The sequence below is a fragment of the Puma concolor genome, chromosome B2 (genome assembly GCF_028749965.1).
Source record: "Puma concolor isolate L17-30 chromosome B2, mPumCon1.1.hap2, whole genome shotgun sequence".
NCBI classification, from domain to species: domain Eukaryota; kingdom Metazoa; phylum Chordata; class Mammalia; order Carnivora; family Felidae; genus Puma; species Puma concolor.
In genome coordinates, this window is record NC_141671.1 from 152,442,159 (window position 1) to 152,456,469 (window position 14,311).

General features: G+C 55.4%; 2 protein-coding genes across 3 annotated transcripts in view; both read left to right on the forward strand.

The window, feature by feature from the left end:
• AFDN (afadin, adherens junction formation factor) overlaps positions 1–7,949 on the forward strand; it is a 142,530-nt gene extending 134,581 nt beyond the window's left edge. Inside the window, 3 exon segments of the mRNA XM_086708319.1 lie at positions 1,574–1,862; positions 5,068–5,152; positions 5,934–7,949. Of these exon segments, the coding sequence (XP_086564445.1) occupies positions 1,574–1,862; positions 5,068–5,152; positions 5,934–6,087 (528 nt within the window). The 3' untranslated portion in view covers positions 6,088–7,949.
• A 4,533-nt stretch (positions 7,950–12,482) lies between these two features.
• KIF25 (kinesin family member 25) overlaps positions 12,483–14,311 on the forward strand; it is a 45,834-nt gene continuing 44,005 nt past the window's right edge. The window contains exon 1 of one of the 2 annotated variants that reach the window (XM_086708320.1): positions 12,483–12,597. In XM_086708320.1, the coding sequence (XP_086564446.1) occupies positions 12,523–12,597 (75 nt within the window). In that variant the 5' untranslated portion in view covers positions 12,483–12,522. The remainder of the gene's footprint in view (positions 12,598–14,311) is intronic. The other variant, XM_086708321.1, reaches the window with a different exon arrangement.

The following is a 14,311-nucleotide window of genomic DNA, read 5'->3' on the forward strand; positions in this document are numbered from 1 at the left end:
CCTCTTCCAGCGTGAGCCCTCACAGCTCACCACTATGTCATGTAACGCTTGGGTCTCACTCCGTAACTGCTTCTAGAGTTGAGTGGTCACTAAAAAGCTGGATGAGCTGTTTTTTATCCGCAGCGTCCACAATTGAGGGGCTGGCTTTGTTACAGAAGAACGTGCCATTCGTTAGTCGGATGGGCCACCTGTCTGGTCACGTCACTGTATCTGCTCTTAGTGTAACTATAAAGGGATACTTTGGTCTCCTCCTAAAATGTCGTCAGGTGGCTGTCGTTCATGTCACACTAAAGGCCACAGGGCTCATTCTGGATTTGATTCCCGAGCCTAATAAGCAGACCCTTATTTTATGTTAGAAAACAAGGTAAAAGATGTCTCAACACAGAGTAAGAAAATAAAGTGAGAAATTGGGTCCAATGCCAAGACGAGGCTGGCTGGCACCTGACCACGAAAGGGGAAGCGTGAGTGCTGTGGTCACCGTGTGTGGGGCTGGGAGGGCTGGGGGGCGGGGAGCAGACCGCAGACATAAGCACACACCTCCCGGCGGGGGCCAGAAGCCTGTACCCGAATGCCAGCAAGGTCCCTGAGATTAGTTGTGTGTTTTGGGTTGAGTGGACTTCAAACCCGTTGGCTGCGCTCTGCAGCCTGCACGGCATCTAGGCGGACGCAGAGCTTCCAGTTTGACCTCACATCCCTCTCTTCCATCCACTTTTCCATGTGTTCTGGAACCTGTCAATCTTTAACCCAACTGTGCTGTGACCTTTTTTAATGTTAAAATAATTTTAACGCTGTCAACTGTAGTTTGTGCAGATGTATGTCAGAAAAAAATGTACAGTATGTGTCAAAATATATTTGAATATCGTGTTGCTGTTGCTCTTAATGCCTGGCTCTCTCATTTTCTGTCTGCCAGGGAGTTTAAGGTTTGAACTGTAAATTAAGAACTGCGGAAAGCATACCTCTATCTGTTAGATTGTCGCCCTGGGAAAATGAGTAATGTTTTATGGTTTCTGTTCACTTCTCTGAATAACTGGAAATAAACCAGGTGACTTCATCTTCCTTCTGGTAGAGGAAGGGCTGCTCTCTGGACCCTGGGGCTCGGTGAGACAGCGCGCGCGCAAGGCGGCTGTTCTTGAGGGCGCCGGCTGTAGAAAGCCAGCTAGAGCCTGTTTTTGGTTTGGTTTTGTCTTTAAACCCAGCAGTGAAGAGGTAAGTTAACATCCTACAAGAACAGAAGGAGAGAGACAGGAGCAGCCGAGAATTAGAGAGAGGCCTGGAGGGATAACTGAATGGGGACAGTGGTGTAGGATTGGAAGCTGGAGCTTGAAGGTGCCTGAGCGTCCGTCCGTCCATGCTTTGGAGCGGTTTCACGTCAGATAATTCCACAGTAGCCTGAGTGTGTCCATGCTTCCGGATGGATCTGCCTGTCCTGTCCTAGAACGTTCTGTCGAAACTCTCCTATCCCCTGGATTCGCAAGGGTGTGCAGAGGGGGTCAGAGGGTGACGCGTCCTTTTGCACCCTGGGAAGGCCCCCTCCTGACTCTGACCTTTGCGCTTTTGTGTGTTCCGCCCGCAGAGGCGACAGGAAGAAGGTTATTACAGCCGCCTGGAAGCCGAGAGGCGCAGACAGCACGCGGAGGCCGAGCGCAGGCTGCTGGAGCCGGAGGAGCCGGGCCTGGGCAGACCGCCGCTGCCGCGGGGCTACGAGCTCCCGGCCCCGTCCTCCCCGGCGGCTGCTCCTCCTCCCCCACCTCAGCGGACCGCCTCCTCCCTGCAGGCCCCGGCCCTGTCCCCAGACTCCCTGTACACCGCCAGGCTCGTTGCGTACCACGAGGAGGAGGAGGAGGAGGACTGCAGTCTGGCAGGTCAGGACAAGCTCTCCCACACCGGCAAGTCCCGGGGCCGCCTTCCTCCCGCCGCCCCTGCGCCACGGCCACCCCCGCGCCGGCCGCGCCCGGCCTCCGACGGCCTCTTTCTCTCCGGCTCCCTGCAGCCCCCCTCGGCCGCTGCCCACGGTGCTGCTCCCGGAGCAGGCCGGCCCCCTCCTCCCCCTCCAAAGCCACTGGGCTCCCACCACCCCCGCCACTCGAAAGGTAGAGGTAAAGCGTGGGGTCATGGGGTCACCAATCAAGCCCCCTGTGTCTTCCTTCGTGATTGGAGTGGGGACTGCGCGGCCCCTGTGGTGGGGGCCACCCCAATCAGCACTCGCTCCGGCCTCTTGATCTCGCTTGCTCACTAGTCTCTGCCTCTGGGTGTGTCCGCCCTGCACGGCTGTGGCCTGTAGGGTCCCAGTCCTTCTCCCCGGTCACCAAGTACTGTTTCAGCCTTCATTCTCTGCCTATTCTGATAACTCTTACACTTACTTGAACAAGTCCTTTCTTCCACACTTTTTGGTGTCTAAAGATAAGATCCTCTCAGCCGTAGTGTCACGGTCACACGCACACTAAGTTTCGTTCTTTAACATGAGTAACACTTCTCTGTTCTGAGTTACCTGCCCCAGTAGTTCCCCTACCGAGCTGGGTCATAACGATGGCTCCCGCTTTCCATGGTAGTCTGGTGGCCTAGTCAGTGCCACGCTGCGCGGATGGCCCTGCTGTCATGCGAGCTGCCTCACGCCAGGGGCAGGGAACCCAGTCCTTGTGAAATCACTCCTCCCTCTGACTGGTTTCTCCTTCCCGCTCTGTGACATTCTCTGCCATCGCGGCACTAGCCAGACCTCAACAGGCACACGGCCACCTTGAGTTAACGTGTCCCGTGACATCACTGCCCAGTGTGACAGTGGTCCTGTCTGTGCCGGGACCGGAAGGCCACCGCAGGCGCATCTGCAGTGACCAGTGTCCAAGACAGCACTGCAGGGATATTTAAGATATAACCGAAAATCGTAAGGATTCAGACCCGACTTTCGTCTTACTATCTAAACTTGCTCACATCTAGTGCTTTTCAGGAGCACGAGGGCTTCCGACCCTCGTGGTGTGATACGCAGGACTCACGATTCCAAAAGAAGTTGGAAAGTCAGAAACATGCATAATGGTGGCTCTTCCGGAACAAGTGGGCTTGGCCAGGGTCTTGCCTCCTGTCTGCGCCAGTGCTCTGGTGCCCCTGGAAGGCTCGGCATGATATTCAGGCTGGGCCGCCCAGAAGCCAAAGTTAGATCTTTATAAAATTTCTGTTTTCGGCATCTAGAAAGTAGGACCTCAAAGACGTTTGTGGGATAATAGTCACTTTTGAAGGGAGATGCCATCAGTCTCCTTGCACATTACACACTGAACTTCAGATATTTTGTGTCCCGACACAAACAGATGAGGTTCGGTGACGCAGTGTTGTGGCGAGGCGGTCACTCGAGACCACTTTGGCTTTCACCCACGAGCTAACACTTAATTTATTTCGCATCTGAAACGCCACATAGGAGGTTCTGTCCCACACCTGCCCACTCGTGCCTCTTTGAAGACTTCGTTCGTAAAGTACAAAGCTGTCTGCACCACATGCAGGGTGCTTGTGACCTCCCTGCCTCTCCCTCACGTGGCCGTGCCCTGGGCTCAGCTCACTTTTCTGTCGTGAGCACTCTGGGAAGGACACAGACTTGGTTTCTTCCACTGGGCCCTGGGGGGAACAGAATCGGGCTATGCATTGGAATAAGTAACATCCCGTTCCAGCATAGCAATATATTGAAAAATGTGGTTTAACTGGAGCTTTTTGAGAACTATTTGAAGTGTGCAGGATTCATATATATAGTCTCCTGAAAGTAATGTTCTGATTAACTTTGAAAATTTTGAAGAATTTTTACCAGTGGAAGAAGCAAGTGTCATTCTTAAAACAAAGCTCAAAAGATATGTCTTCTAAAACAAAACTTAGAGTTAAAATTGAAAAAATTCTATTCTGCAGATAATTAATGTGAAGATCCACTCTGGGTTATCTGAGGTTACGGATACAGTCTGTCTCATCTTTTGAGTCTTTGTGGAGGATGACTTTGCATACGGTGACCACAGGGGACCTTGCTGAGGGACAGGAGAGGTGCTGTGCTGAGACGTGACTGCACACGTCCGCACAGCGTGTCCTGTCCTACAGAAAAGCAAAAATTGATTTTTGTGCAACCTGTCTAAAAAGGATGATTTTAATGTTGAAATACTGTAATAACTGCCGTTTATTTAATCGGACACGCAGTGCTGTCAGCGTTGGCCGAATATTTTGAGTATTGTGCTCCGGCTTGTATCCCCATAAGGCAAAGGTTCTTCAAACGTGACATTTCTTTTTGCTGGTGTGATAACAGAGTACTGATATAATGCATTGTGATTTTAACACACCTTTTAATATGATATTGGGATGCATTTAAAAGTTCTCTCTGCATCATTTCTTGACCTTCAACATCCCCGTGGAGTAGATAAGGTGGCGGTGCTATTCCTGGACTGATGTTGTCGGTCACCTCAGTGGCTGGGCCAGGCTCAGAGCCAGGGACCCAGGCCGAGTGTCCCGCTGGCTTGCTCACTCAGTACATGGTGCTGCCTCGGGGAGTATTTTGGGTGAGTTTGTATCTGCAGCATTTATATCAAACACGAGGGGTTTTGGTGGCTCATTTGTTTTCAAAGTGTCAATAATTACAGCCATTTATGTAGGAAAAAATCCATTAGCTGTCCTGAAAAGAGACCCTTCAGTCACATGGTTACTGGCTAGGTTACATTCGCTCTCCTTTGTTTTGTAAGGAAGCTCCTCCCATCAGGACTGTCTGATCCCCCCCCCCCCCCCCCCCACCGTCAGGACTGTCCTGTGTGACTCCCTCCCCCCTGAAGCGCATCTTCTGAGCTCATGGCGACTGCATCTTGCCTGGTTTGAACTTTCTGGCACTGCCGCCTAAGACCTGTGCCGTCACAGCGCCTGTCGGGGCAGTGATGGGTTTCGCAGGCCGCTGAGCGAAGCCGGCTGCAGACCAAGGCATCTTCCGTCTCGTTTGAAGAACCTTGTGCTTTTCACTCAGTAAAGACCTCCTCTTCTTCTGTGGGCCCCGCATCTCGATGATGATAAGGTTTTGGGAAGTATGCGGGTACTTTAACTTCGACTTTTTCTTTTATGGAAAAGGACCAAACTCTTCCGTGGGATCTTCCGGGGCAGCGATCGGTGCCCGTGACGGCTCCCGGGACCCGAGAGAGAAGCTGGCGAAAAGGTATTGACGGCTGTGAACAGCTTCACGGAAGGATCGCTGCCTTCCTCACACTGTTCTTGTATGAGGCTGGATCGCAAGTTTAGAGACTTGATCACCTCAGGCGTCCCTCATTGTACACGAGTGTGTGAGCCTGCTGGCTGCTTCGTTTCACGTTGCTCACAGAATTCTGTTTCAGACACTGGTGTACGTACCCGACTTCCTAGTCTAGAACTTCCTAGACCTTCAGAAGCAGCGGATGTGCTGCTGTTTGCTTCCACCCGCGAAGCGAGAAGGCACGAATAGGCTTAGTGTCTCCACCGAGCGCTCTCACCCGGGTGGTAGAAACAAATTGGCCCAGACAGTTCTTAAAGCTCTGAAATGGAACTGACGGAGAAAATCTTCAGCGTCTTCCTGTAACTTGGTGTTAAGTTAGGTATCCTGATGCCTGTCGGGTACATGTGGGGCTCGTTAAAATTATGTGCTTTTAAACTGCCCTCTTTAGATCAACTCGGCTATTAAGAACCCCCTGCCTGCTAAAACTGAAGTTACCGGTGTTTTGAGAGTTGGATGTGTCGGGAGAAAGTTAGTATTTTAGGCAGGAGGGCATTCTGCCCCTTTTTTTACACAGGTCTGAATACAACCCCAGTGATTGTATTTATAGGAAGGGTCTTGGCTGGTTTAACAAAGAATGAGTCTCCCTCAGGAAATATTGAACTGAATTGCCCACTATGTAAAGTTACCTAATTGTTGACAAGTTATTTCCATCTTGACCAGTGATGTCTTACGTTTCCCTCTGACGCAGCCATGATGCAGATTTACCTGGAAATTCCGGAGCCCCTGAGAACTTGACATTCAAAGAGCGCCAGCGGCTGTTCTCACAAGGTCAAGATGTGTCCAATAAAGTGAAAGCCTCTCGTAAATTAACAGAACTGGAAAACGAACTGAACACAAAGTGACACCAGGAAATGGCACCCGTGCTCAGCCCAGCGTCCTCCCGGTGCGGCTTTGGAGGATGGTCGGGGGAGAGAAGGAGGCGGCGGCATTTCCAAGTCACAGAAGGGCTGTTTGGAAGATGGGTGGGATTTAGAGGCGGTCCCAGTCCAAGAAGCCCTTTTGTTTTACCAGGAGATTATCATTTATACGATGTAAACACTGTCTAATTTCTTAATTATCTGACTCACCCGAAGATACGTTTTTTGTTGCTTTTTCTAGAGTCCAAGCTGGAAAGGGGGAGCGTGCAGCACAGGCGAGGGCAGTGGGGTGTCTCCCCCGCTGTCCCCAGGGGGTGCCGAGAGGCCACGTCCGTCCCGTGTCACAGACTGGACTGTAGGGAAGGGGCGGGGAGTAGCCTGAACCCCCAGACCTTGTTTGCACTATTCCGTAGTAACTGCAGATGTCCCAGAGGAGGGTGGGCACGGAGGACACACCCGGCGCGTTGAGTCCAGAGCTCTCGTGGGCCGGGCTCGCTGAGTCTTGTCCGTGCAGTCAGGATGCGGCTCGGACCCACACCTCCTGGGAGGGAGGTGATGCCCATCGGAGACCCTGCCCCTCTCCTTCATACGGGGACAGCCCTCCCAGTACATTCTAAATAGTTGATTTTAAAAAATTCTCCAAGAAGAAAATTTTGAGGATTTAAGCTTAGGATATTTTATTTTTATAAACGTCAGATTATTGTTAGGCTAATAAATCATTGGTGATTTTGAAGATGGCAATGACGTTAGGAAGTTAATATTTCAAATATTCAGGGGAATCTGTAAAAGAGCATCTGTTTAGCTGGGCAGTGTCGATGTGGGTAGAAACACAGATATTGGAGAGGGATGGGGGGGGCAGGGGTCAGTAGTGACCTTTGAGCACAACTATTGCTCAGAAATTTTAAATGCAGAGAAGAAAGAGTGACATCCATGTCCTGTCTGGGAAAGAAGGGCCAATGACATGGCATCTACGATTTAAATACTGTAAGAGTGACTTGTGAGGCAGTTGAAAGTATTTTTTTTTTCACATCTGATAGTTACTGAACTTTCATTTGATGAGTTACTGTGACCAGTGTCCTTTCTTTAGCTGTGAACATGTGGCCGATACAGACACGGATCTCACTCTGGTTTCTACTGTGTGATGTGAAAATGGTAAATTACGTGGGGATTATGAGCGAAGCTTCTATTTGACAAGGCCCTGCTGTGGGATCCTGAGGATTTTTCTGCACCAGATTGTTCTTACAAAATGCGTATGTTAGAAAAACGTGCACACTTTCAAACAGAAGAGGAAGGAGAGCCTTTTTAGCCTTAGAAATCACTTTAATAGGCGCTGTATGATAAATCATTGAAACGCGAGTGTAAATATTTTTCACGTCTATCAGGGTTCTTATCTGGAAGTGTGCTGTCACCGCTGCCCTCGTTTAAGAGAGTAACCTGGTCTACGTGTTTATGAAGGATGCGCTTGCTTTAGAGCTCTAGGAGAAGCGGGCCCCTCCCGGAGAGCTCGACAACACTGGCCGCCTCACGGGGACAAAATCCACACTTGCTGTCATGAAGCAGACGCAGAGGAGTCACTGTTCCGTTAATCTGTAGAAAGAAACAAACACGCCTAAGTACACGCACGTACATGTAAATACTTACATGCAGGGGCGTGTGTGTGTGTGTGTGTGCACGTATGTGTGTGTGTGTGTGGTTGTAAACCTGGAAACGGGTGGGTTTGGCCGCCCGTGGGTGACGAGGTCATGACTGTGCGTCACTGTGGAAACACCAGAACTGCTGTACTTCCCATTTCTACTGTAGCTCATTTGCAATCTATTTTTAATAAACTTTGTATGTATTTGAGCGGATCTGTTGTTGTAATCATGCTGGCAAAGATTATATGTGTCATCTCAGCCTCTGCCTCGTACCTGTGTGTCCTACTCATTAAACAGTCGGCAAGCATCATTTCTGTGTCAGATGGGGAGTTCGGCATGTGGGGGACGCTCTTTCCCTGAGCGCACAGACTCTAACGGAGACTGCAGGCTGCCCCGACATCGGTTCTCCCCCCCCCCCCCCCCCCCCCCGTGGCTTTCACCCGGCTCGTGGGCAGACCCAGACCCAGACCAGCGGTCACAGGGACTCTGCACACCAGGTGCTTAGTGAATTGTGTGGACCGGTGGCGAGGACCCGCCTGGGGTGGCTCCGGGAGGGTGCACGGTCGCCAAAGCACCCAGGCCCGGCTCTGCTGCACCACCCCTCTCCCCCTGTGGCCCCAGAGCCCCTGCCTCTGTGTCCCTGGGGCAGGTGGGCTGAGGGGGCGTGCCAGGACTTCAGGTAGGGCTTTCGGCAGAGACGGTGTGGATCTTTTTAGGACTGTCTGCCTATCTACGTATTGGAGTGCTAGTGTCTGCCTGTGGTGTATTTTCGTGCCCAAAACGGTGCTCTGAGGTTTGAGAGGACGGAAACTCCGTTGGTCTCCAGGACCGCCCATGTGCGCTGAGTGCTGCTCGCGAAAGGAACGCTTCTAACCTGCAGACTGTCTGCACCGCATGGGGTTCTAGGGGGCCGTTGGAACGGGATTCCTCTGCTCCGTTGCTTGGGAAACGGATTTGAAAGACTTTTACTTGGACCTCTAGGGAAACGCGGAGCCACAGCAAAGTCTCAGGGCCCCACTTCCGCTGCAGAAGGGGCCCTCACGGGAAACAGGCGCCAAGTGACGGGTCTCAGTACAGTATTCGTGCAGTTCATTCTAAGTCACGGCGCCCCAGCAGATGTACGTTCAACTCCAAAGCGGGATTTAAAAACCAATGTCTTACACAGTTTATTGAACAAATACAATCCGTGAGTGCCTGCCCTGTGTCAGTCACTGTGACGCTGGTTCCAAGTATCCCAAAGCAGCTGCAGGAAGACAGACACGGTTCACAAATTGTCCACAGAAGGTGAACAGGGCGCTTAGAGGCCTTGACGGAAGGACCCGGTCTGGCTCGTGGTGGAGGACCTTTGGAGAAGAGGACTTGCCCTCTTGAGAGAAAGGACTGGTCCCCGCGGGAGGATCCCCAGGGCAGAGAGGTTGCTGCAGGCAGACAGCAGGTGGGAGATGGGGCCGGGGGGTGGCAGGAGGTAGGTCTGAAACATGGAAAGATTTGCAGTCTTCGTGCCCCTTTCCTGCAGGCCTCCAAGGGTGGCTTGGTCACATGTGGAGAAAGCACAGGAAGGAAGGTCCTGTGTGCACTGAGGGGCACACGGCCCTTGGCCGACAGCGGGGCCCAGCTGCGGGGCACAGGCACGGCATGGGGGTGCGGGGTAGGTCACAGAGGTGCCCAAAGGCGAGGCAGGAAGCCAGTGCCAACAGCTTCGACCAACCTGGAACGGTGACTTTCAGATCATACTTTCACATGTTTGCTGGATTGAGCCTTGGTTTTCCTGCTCGTCTAAGCCTGGTGTTGTGTTCTTTTGCGGAGATGGCAGATGGCCAAGTCTGAACTGGGGACAGCGGGTCCAACTTCACCTTGGAATTGTTAAGAATAACATAAAACGTTAGCACGAACAACAGCAAACAGGAGACCTGGAAGACAGTGGGTTAGCTGCACAGCTCTATAGACCTGCCTCCCCAGGTTCTGCCCTGGGGACAGGCCCCCGGATGGAAGGCCGGCTTGTCTGAGTTGAGGAGAACACAAGACGCGTCCTAACAGCATTTCCCGGCAGGAGGGAAAGAGGAGTGCAGGGTCTGGGCTCCCTGACGGCCGTCCGGGTTCCAGGTTTGCTTGCAGGGTTCCTGAGATCCTTCCGGCAGCTGTGGACACCGGTCCAGACACTCGGACTCCGGATGCAGCGTGTGACGCCTTTAAATGCACCTGCCTCTCCTCTCGGTCATCTGGGATGTGTGGGTTCGTTGTTTCACGATCTTTAATGTACTAAAAGTCACGGCTCGAGGAAGACCGCACTGTGCCGCCTGCTTCCGCCGCAAGTTCATGCAGGATGCTCTCTTGGAAAGAGTTCGTCTCCGCTGGTGACAGAAGCATCGTGGGTTGCAGGCAGAAGCGAGGAGACTGCCGGTGGCAGAAACGCACAGGGGGCTCCTCAGCGCGGGGCTCCGGCCACTGAGGGGCACCGGCTCGTCGCGTGCTGCTGACCTGGGTAGCCTCGGCGGTGTCCTCTGCCCAGGGGTGCGCCGTCCACAGGCCTCTGGTGGCCTCGGGCGGAGCACACGGTGGCCCTCGGCCGGGCTGCCAGGGAAGCGGATGGGAGACTATCAGTGGCCCCATCGGGCTGCTGGTAAGAGCCTGACCTGGACGGCGCTCAAACGCTCTCCTTGGGCACCACTGGGATTTGGGGCAGAGGCCCCCGTGTGGCCCGGGGGTGCACCATCCCTGGAGACACCCGCATGGGGACCAGATTCTGGCTGCGGGGAGGCTCCCCCTCCTCGGCAAGGGCTGCAGGGAGCCCAGTGGAAGGATGTCCCGAGTGGTATCGGTCAGCAAGGCCGGGACACATTCGCCAAGTTCTGCGTTCCCTGTCACACCATATCACTTTTGTCATTGCGTCCCTGCTGCCCGGGGTCTCTCCTGAATCATGGGCTCTGGGACCCGAGGCGGAGTCGTCTCCCTGTCACTGTGCGGCTCCTACTCAGAGTAGGGTCGCTGTATCGCGTGTGCATGGCACATACACGCATCATACGTGGTGCACGTGTGCACATTACACGCGTGCCGACAGGCGGCCCCGGTGGCCTCACCAGCCCCCAGGAGTGAAGAGAGTCCTTGTATCCGACCAGCACGTTTGCTGCTGTGAACCCCAACTCAGTGGTCTGTCTGTCTCTAATTTCTCAGGTCTAGGCAGCCTGTTCTGACCAACGTGCTGTGGAAGGAGGATGCAGCTTATTCACAACGTCATCGTCATCGCCTGTTCTTTCTGATTCATCGACTCAGTCAACAGATAATTGGCCTGAGTTCCTAAATGTGCCAAACGTTGTAGCTGCTGTAGGCCCAGCGGCTGCTGTCTTTGGAGCTCTGGATCTCCTCCGGTGACAGTGACACCAGATAACTGTTCCATGTGAGCAATCCGAAAAGCCATGTGCCAGGGGAAGGACGTGGGTCCCGTCCATATGAGATGGTTTTGATCGAGCCCTGAACGAGCATCCAGAGGGCCAGAGAGGCAGAGGCAGTGACGTGGAAATGTGCTTGCCCCCCCCCCCCAGGAACAGCAAGGAGGTCACTGATCCTCCAGCCCAGTGGGCAGGGAGGGGGAGGGAGGGGGCAGAGGAGGAGCAGAGGTGCGTAGGCCGTCCTGAGCGCCTGGTTTTTACCTAATGGAGAGGCGGAGGGGAGGGAACGTCCAACTGATGTGTCAACCACCGTGTAGGTGACGGGCCAAGGGGCTGGTGCCATCACTATGGTGAGCCCAGAAGGACTTGTCTGTGATGGCATGTGGGGTGATGGGAGGAGTGGATGGCAAGGTGTGGGTCCCGGTGGGCGAGGAGTGCAGGTGCACTAGAAGTCGGGCAGAGCCTGGAGGGGGTGGGGATTGTGGGGACACCCCCGGTGGCGCCTGCAGGCAGTGTGGCCTACATACAGGTCGGGAACTCGAGGGAGGGGGGCAAGCTGGACACAGAATGGGGGCATCATCAGGGTACAGATGGCATTCAATGCTGTGAGACGAGACTGGCACAGAAGACGAGAAGTGCCCTTGGACGGAGGACAAGGGGCCAGTGCCCGAGAACCAAGTTAGTATTTCCAGAAGCAGGGACAGACCAACTGTGCCTGGGACCACTGGACCCGCCATGCAGCCGTCCTCTGCCACCCTCCCAGGGCGCGGGGCGGGAGCAGGGCAGAGGAGGGGAGGAGGGGAGGAGGGGGGGCCCCCCCCGGGCAGGGCGGGAGCAGTGCACCTGCCGAGCAGTGCCAGGGAGGGCGGGAAGGGCTGGAGCAGTGCAGCGGGGAGCAGGGCAGGGGAGGGCCGGGAGGGCTGCGGAGGAGAAGTGGAGGGGAGCCTCCCTGTCCAAGCACAGGTGGTGCGCCCGCCCCTGCGCCGCGGCTTCACCCCGGGGTGCTCCCCCTGCTCCCCCGCCTCCCTGCAGCGGTTCGGGGCCCCGAGCGGCGCCCGCTGGCCTCTTCCTGTGCCTGTCCCCTGGCTCCTGTTCCCAGTGGGCTCCACAGGCCCTCCCTCCTCTCCCCGCAGACATTCCTGTGGGGAAGGGAGCCACACTCGTTGGGCGGACGCAAAATTACAGGACCAGCGGGAAGGGCTGTGTACCCGCGGGAGGCTGTAATTTACATGGGGTCTGGAACACCCACCGTATCCAGTAAATAGTCTCGCAGTGTAGCCGCTCCCCACCCTGGCCCCTCCCCGGGTCCCGTGACCCCGTCGCCATGGAAACCACGGGGGGTGGGGGGGGCGCAAACGCCCGCGCACGCGCAGCAGGTGGGCTGAGGCCTGGGCCCGGCGATGCCGGCGGCGACGGGCGGACGCTGGGGGCGCTTCTGGGAGCAGCGGGCCCGGCAGCTGCAGCGGCAGGTGCAGGTGAGCAGGTGCCGGGAGCGCAGCTGCGGCCCCGCCTGCAGCCCCACCCCCTCCCGCCCCTGAGCCTTGGGGGCGGGGGCCAGCGAGGGACAGTTGGGGTGGCGGCGCCCCAAGACCGCCCGGGACGGAGGCTCCCGCCGTCTTCCACCTTCTGCTGTGTAGGGTGCGAGGTCCTTCCTCGTCTGCCCTCCCGCTCGGTCCCCCAGCCCGGCCCCCGACCCCCGCGTGCCCTACCCTCCCCTGAGGCCCCTCTCCGTGACTTGTCGAGGGGCTACTACGTACCGTGCTGAATTCGGGGGTACAGTGCTTAAGCGACCACACACCTGACCTTTCTGTTCCCTGCTCTCGGAGTATAGGTGGGATAAAGGAGGAAATAATCACAAAATAAACGTAAACCACCGAAGTGGGCCCATGATGACGCTAAGGAGGGGACACACCCAGTCCTACAGGGGCTTGTAATGCAACCCTGGCCGGATGTGGGGGTCCAGGACCGTCTCCCCGTGAGCGGAGGTGGAGCGGGGTTCTCCTGAGATGGGAGGCCGCCATCTGGCAGTGCGCTGAGGGTCAAGGACAGAACTGTCCCCAAAGAGGAACAGCCTTGCAGTGGCGTGTGGCCGCGGGGCTGGCGTTGGGCAGACCCCGGGGGAGGCTGCTGGCTGGGGCTGAGGCAGGAGGGGGGCGCCCGTGCAGCATGAAGCAGGACTAGAGATGTTCTTTATCTTGAGGGCCCCGAAGGGCTATCGAAGATATTTTAAGGGAGGGAGGAAGCAGTTAGATCCATATTTTGAAAATATCACTCAAAACGTCCCTTGTAGCGAGTGACCCCGCAAGGGCAAGCGTGAAGTTGTGAGGGCCGAGTTCGAAGTCGCAGGCAGGACTTCTGGGTGGCAGGATGAGGTCCTCTGTGAACCCACTCCCGAAAAACAAGCCAACAGGTGAGGGTCACGGCAAAATGGCGTAGCGCCCCCCGAAGTTGCCCAAACAGCATCCACCAAAGGAAGCAACGTTTATTCGAGAAACCTGCTAAAAACCTCTGTAAGCACAGAAAAAGTCTGTGGCCCCTTGCCTCACACCACCCAAGCTCAGCCCGGCAGAAGGTCCACTCTGGGCGTGTGTGGCCAGGAAGACGGGGCTTCCCCTCTCCTCGGCCTCCGACGACGGGTCCCCATATCCCACCAGTTTGGACGGGCCACTGGGCAGTTGAGGAAGCTAAGTTCCTGGCTGACTGTGGCGGAGGCTGGGGGTCTCCCTCCTCCCACGGAGCTTCCGCTCCTATCATGGAGGCCTTACTCCAGAACAGAGGCCGGGGCACTGGGGCTCCAGTCACTCTTCCCCAGCTCCATCAGCATAAAGGTTTCATGGCGAGAGAGCAAGCCAGGAGCCCAGAGGCCACAGGCCTCCCGGTGCCCAGAGGGCTGATGTTCATCTCTGGAGATTTCGCTCAGGGCGAGAGGCAGCCCATGAGAGAGAGCTCTGAAGCTCTTCCCACAGAAACTGACTTCATCTCAACCGCTCTGGTGAGGTTCAGAAGCAAGAATCTTCTTAATTAAGAGCACTTACCAGTTGGCTCGGCGCCCTAACAAAGTACCACACACCAGGTGGTTCAAACCACAGCAGTCGACTCCCCACGGTTCTGGAGGCTGGGAGTCCAAGAGCAAGGTGTTGGTGCTGGTTTCTCCTAAGGCCTCTCCCCTTGGCTTGTGTGTGGCTGCCT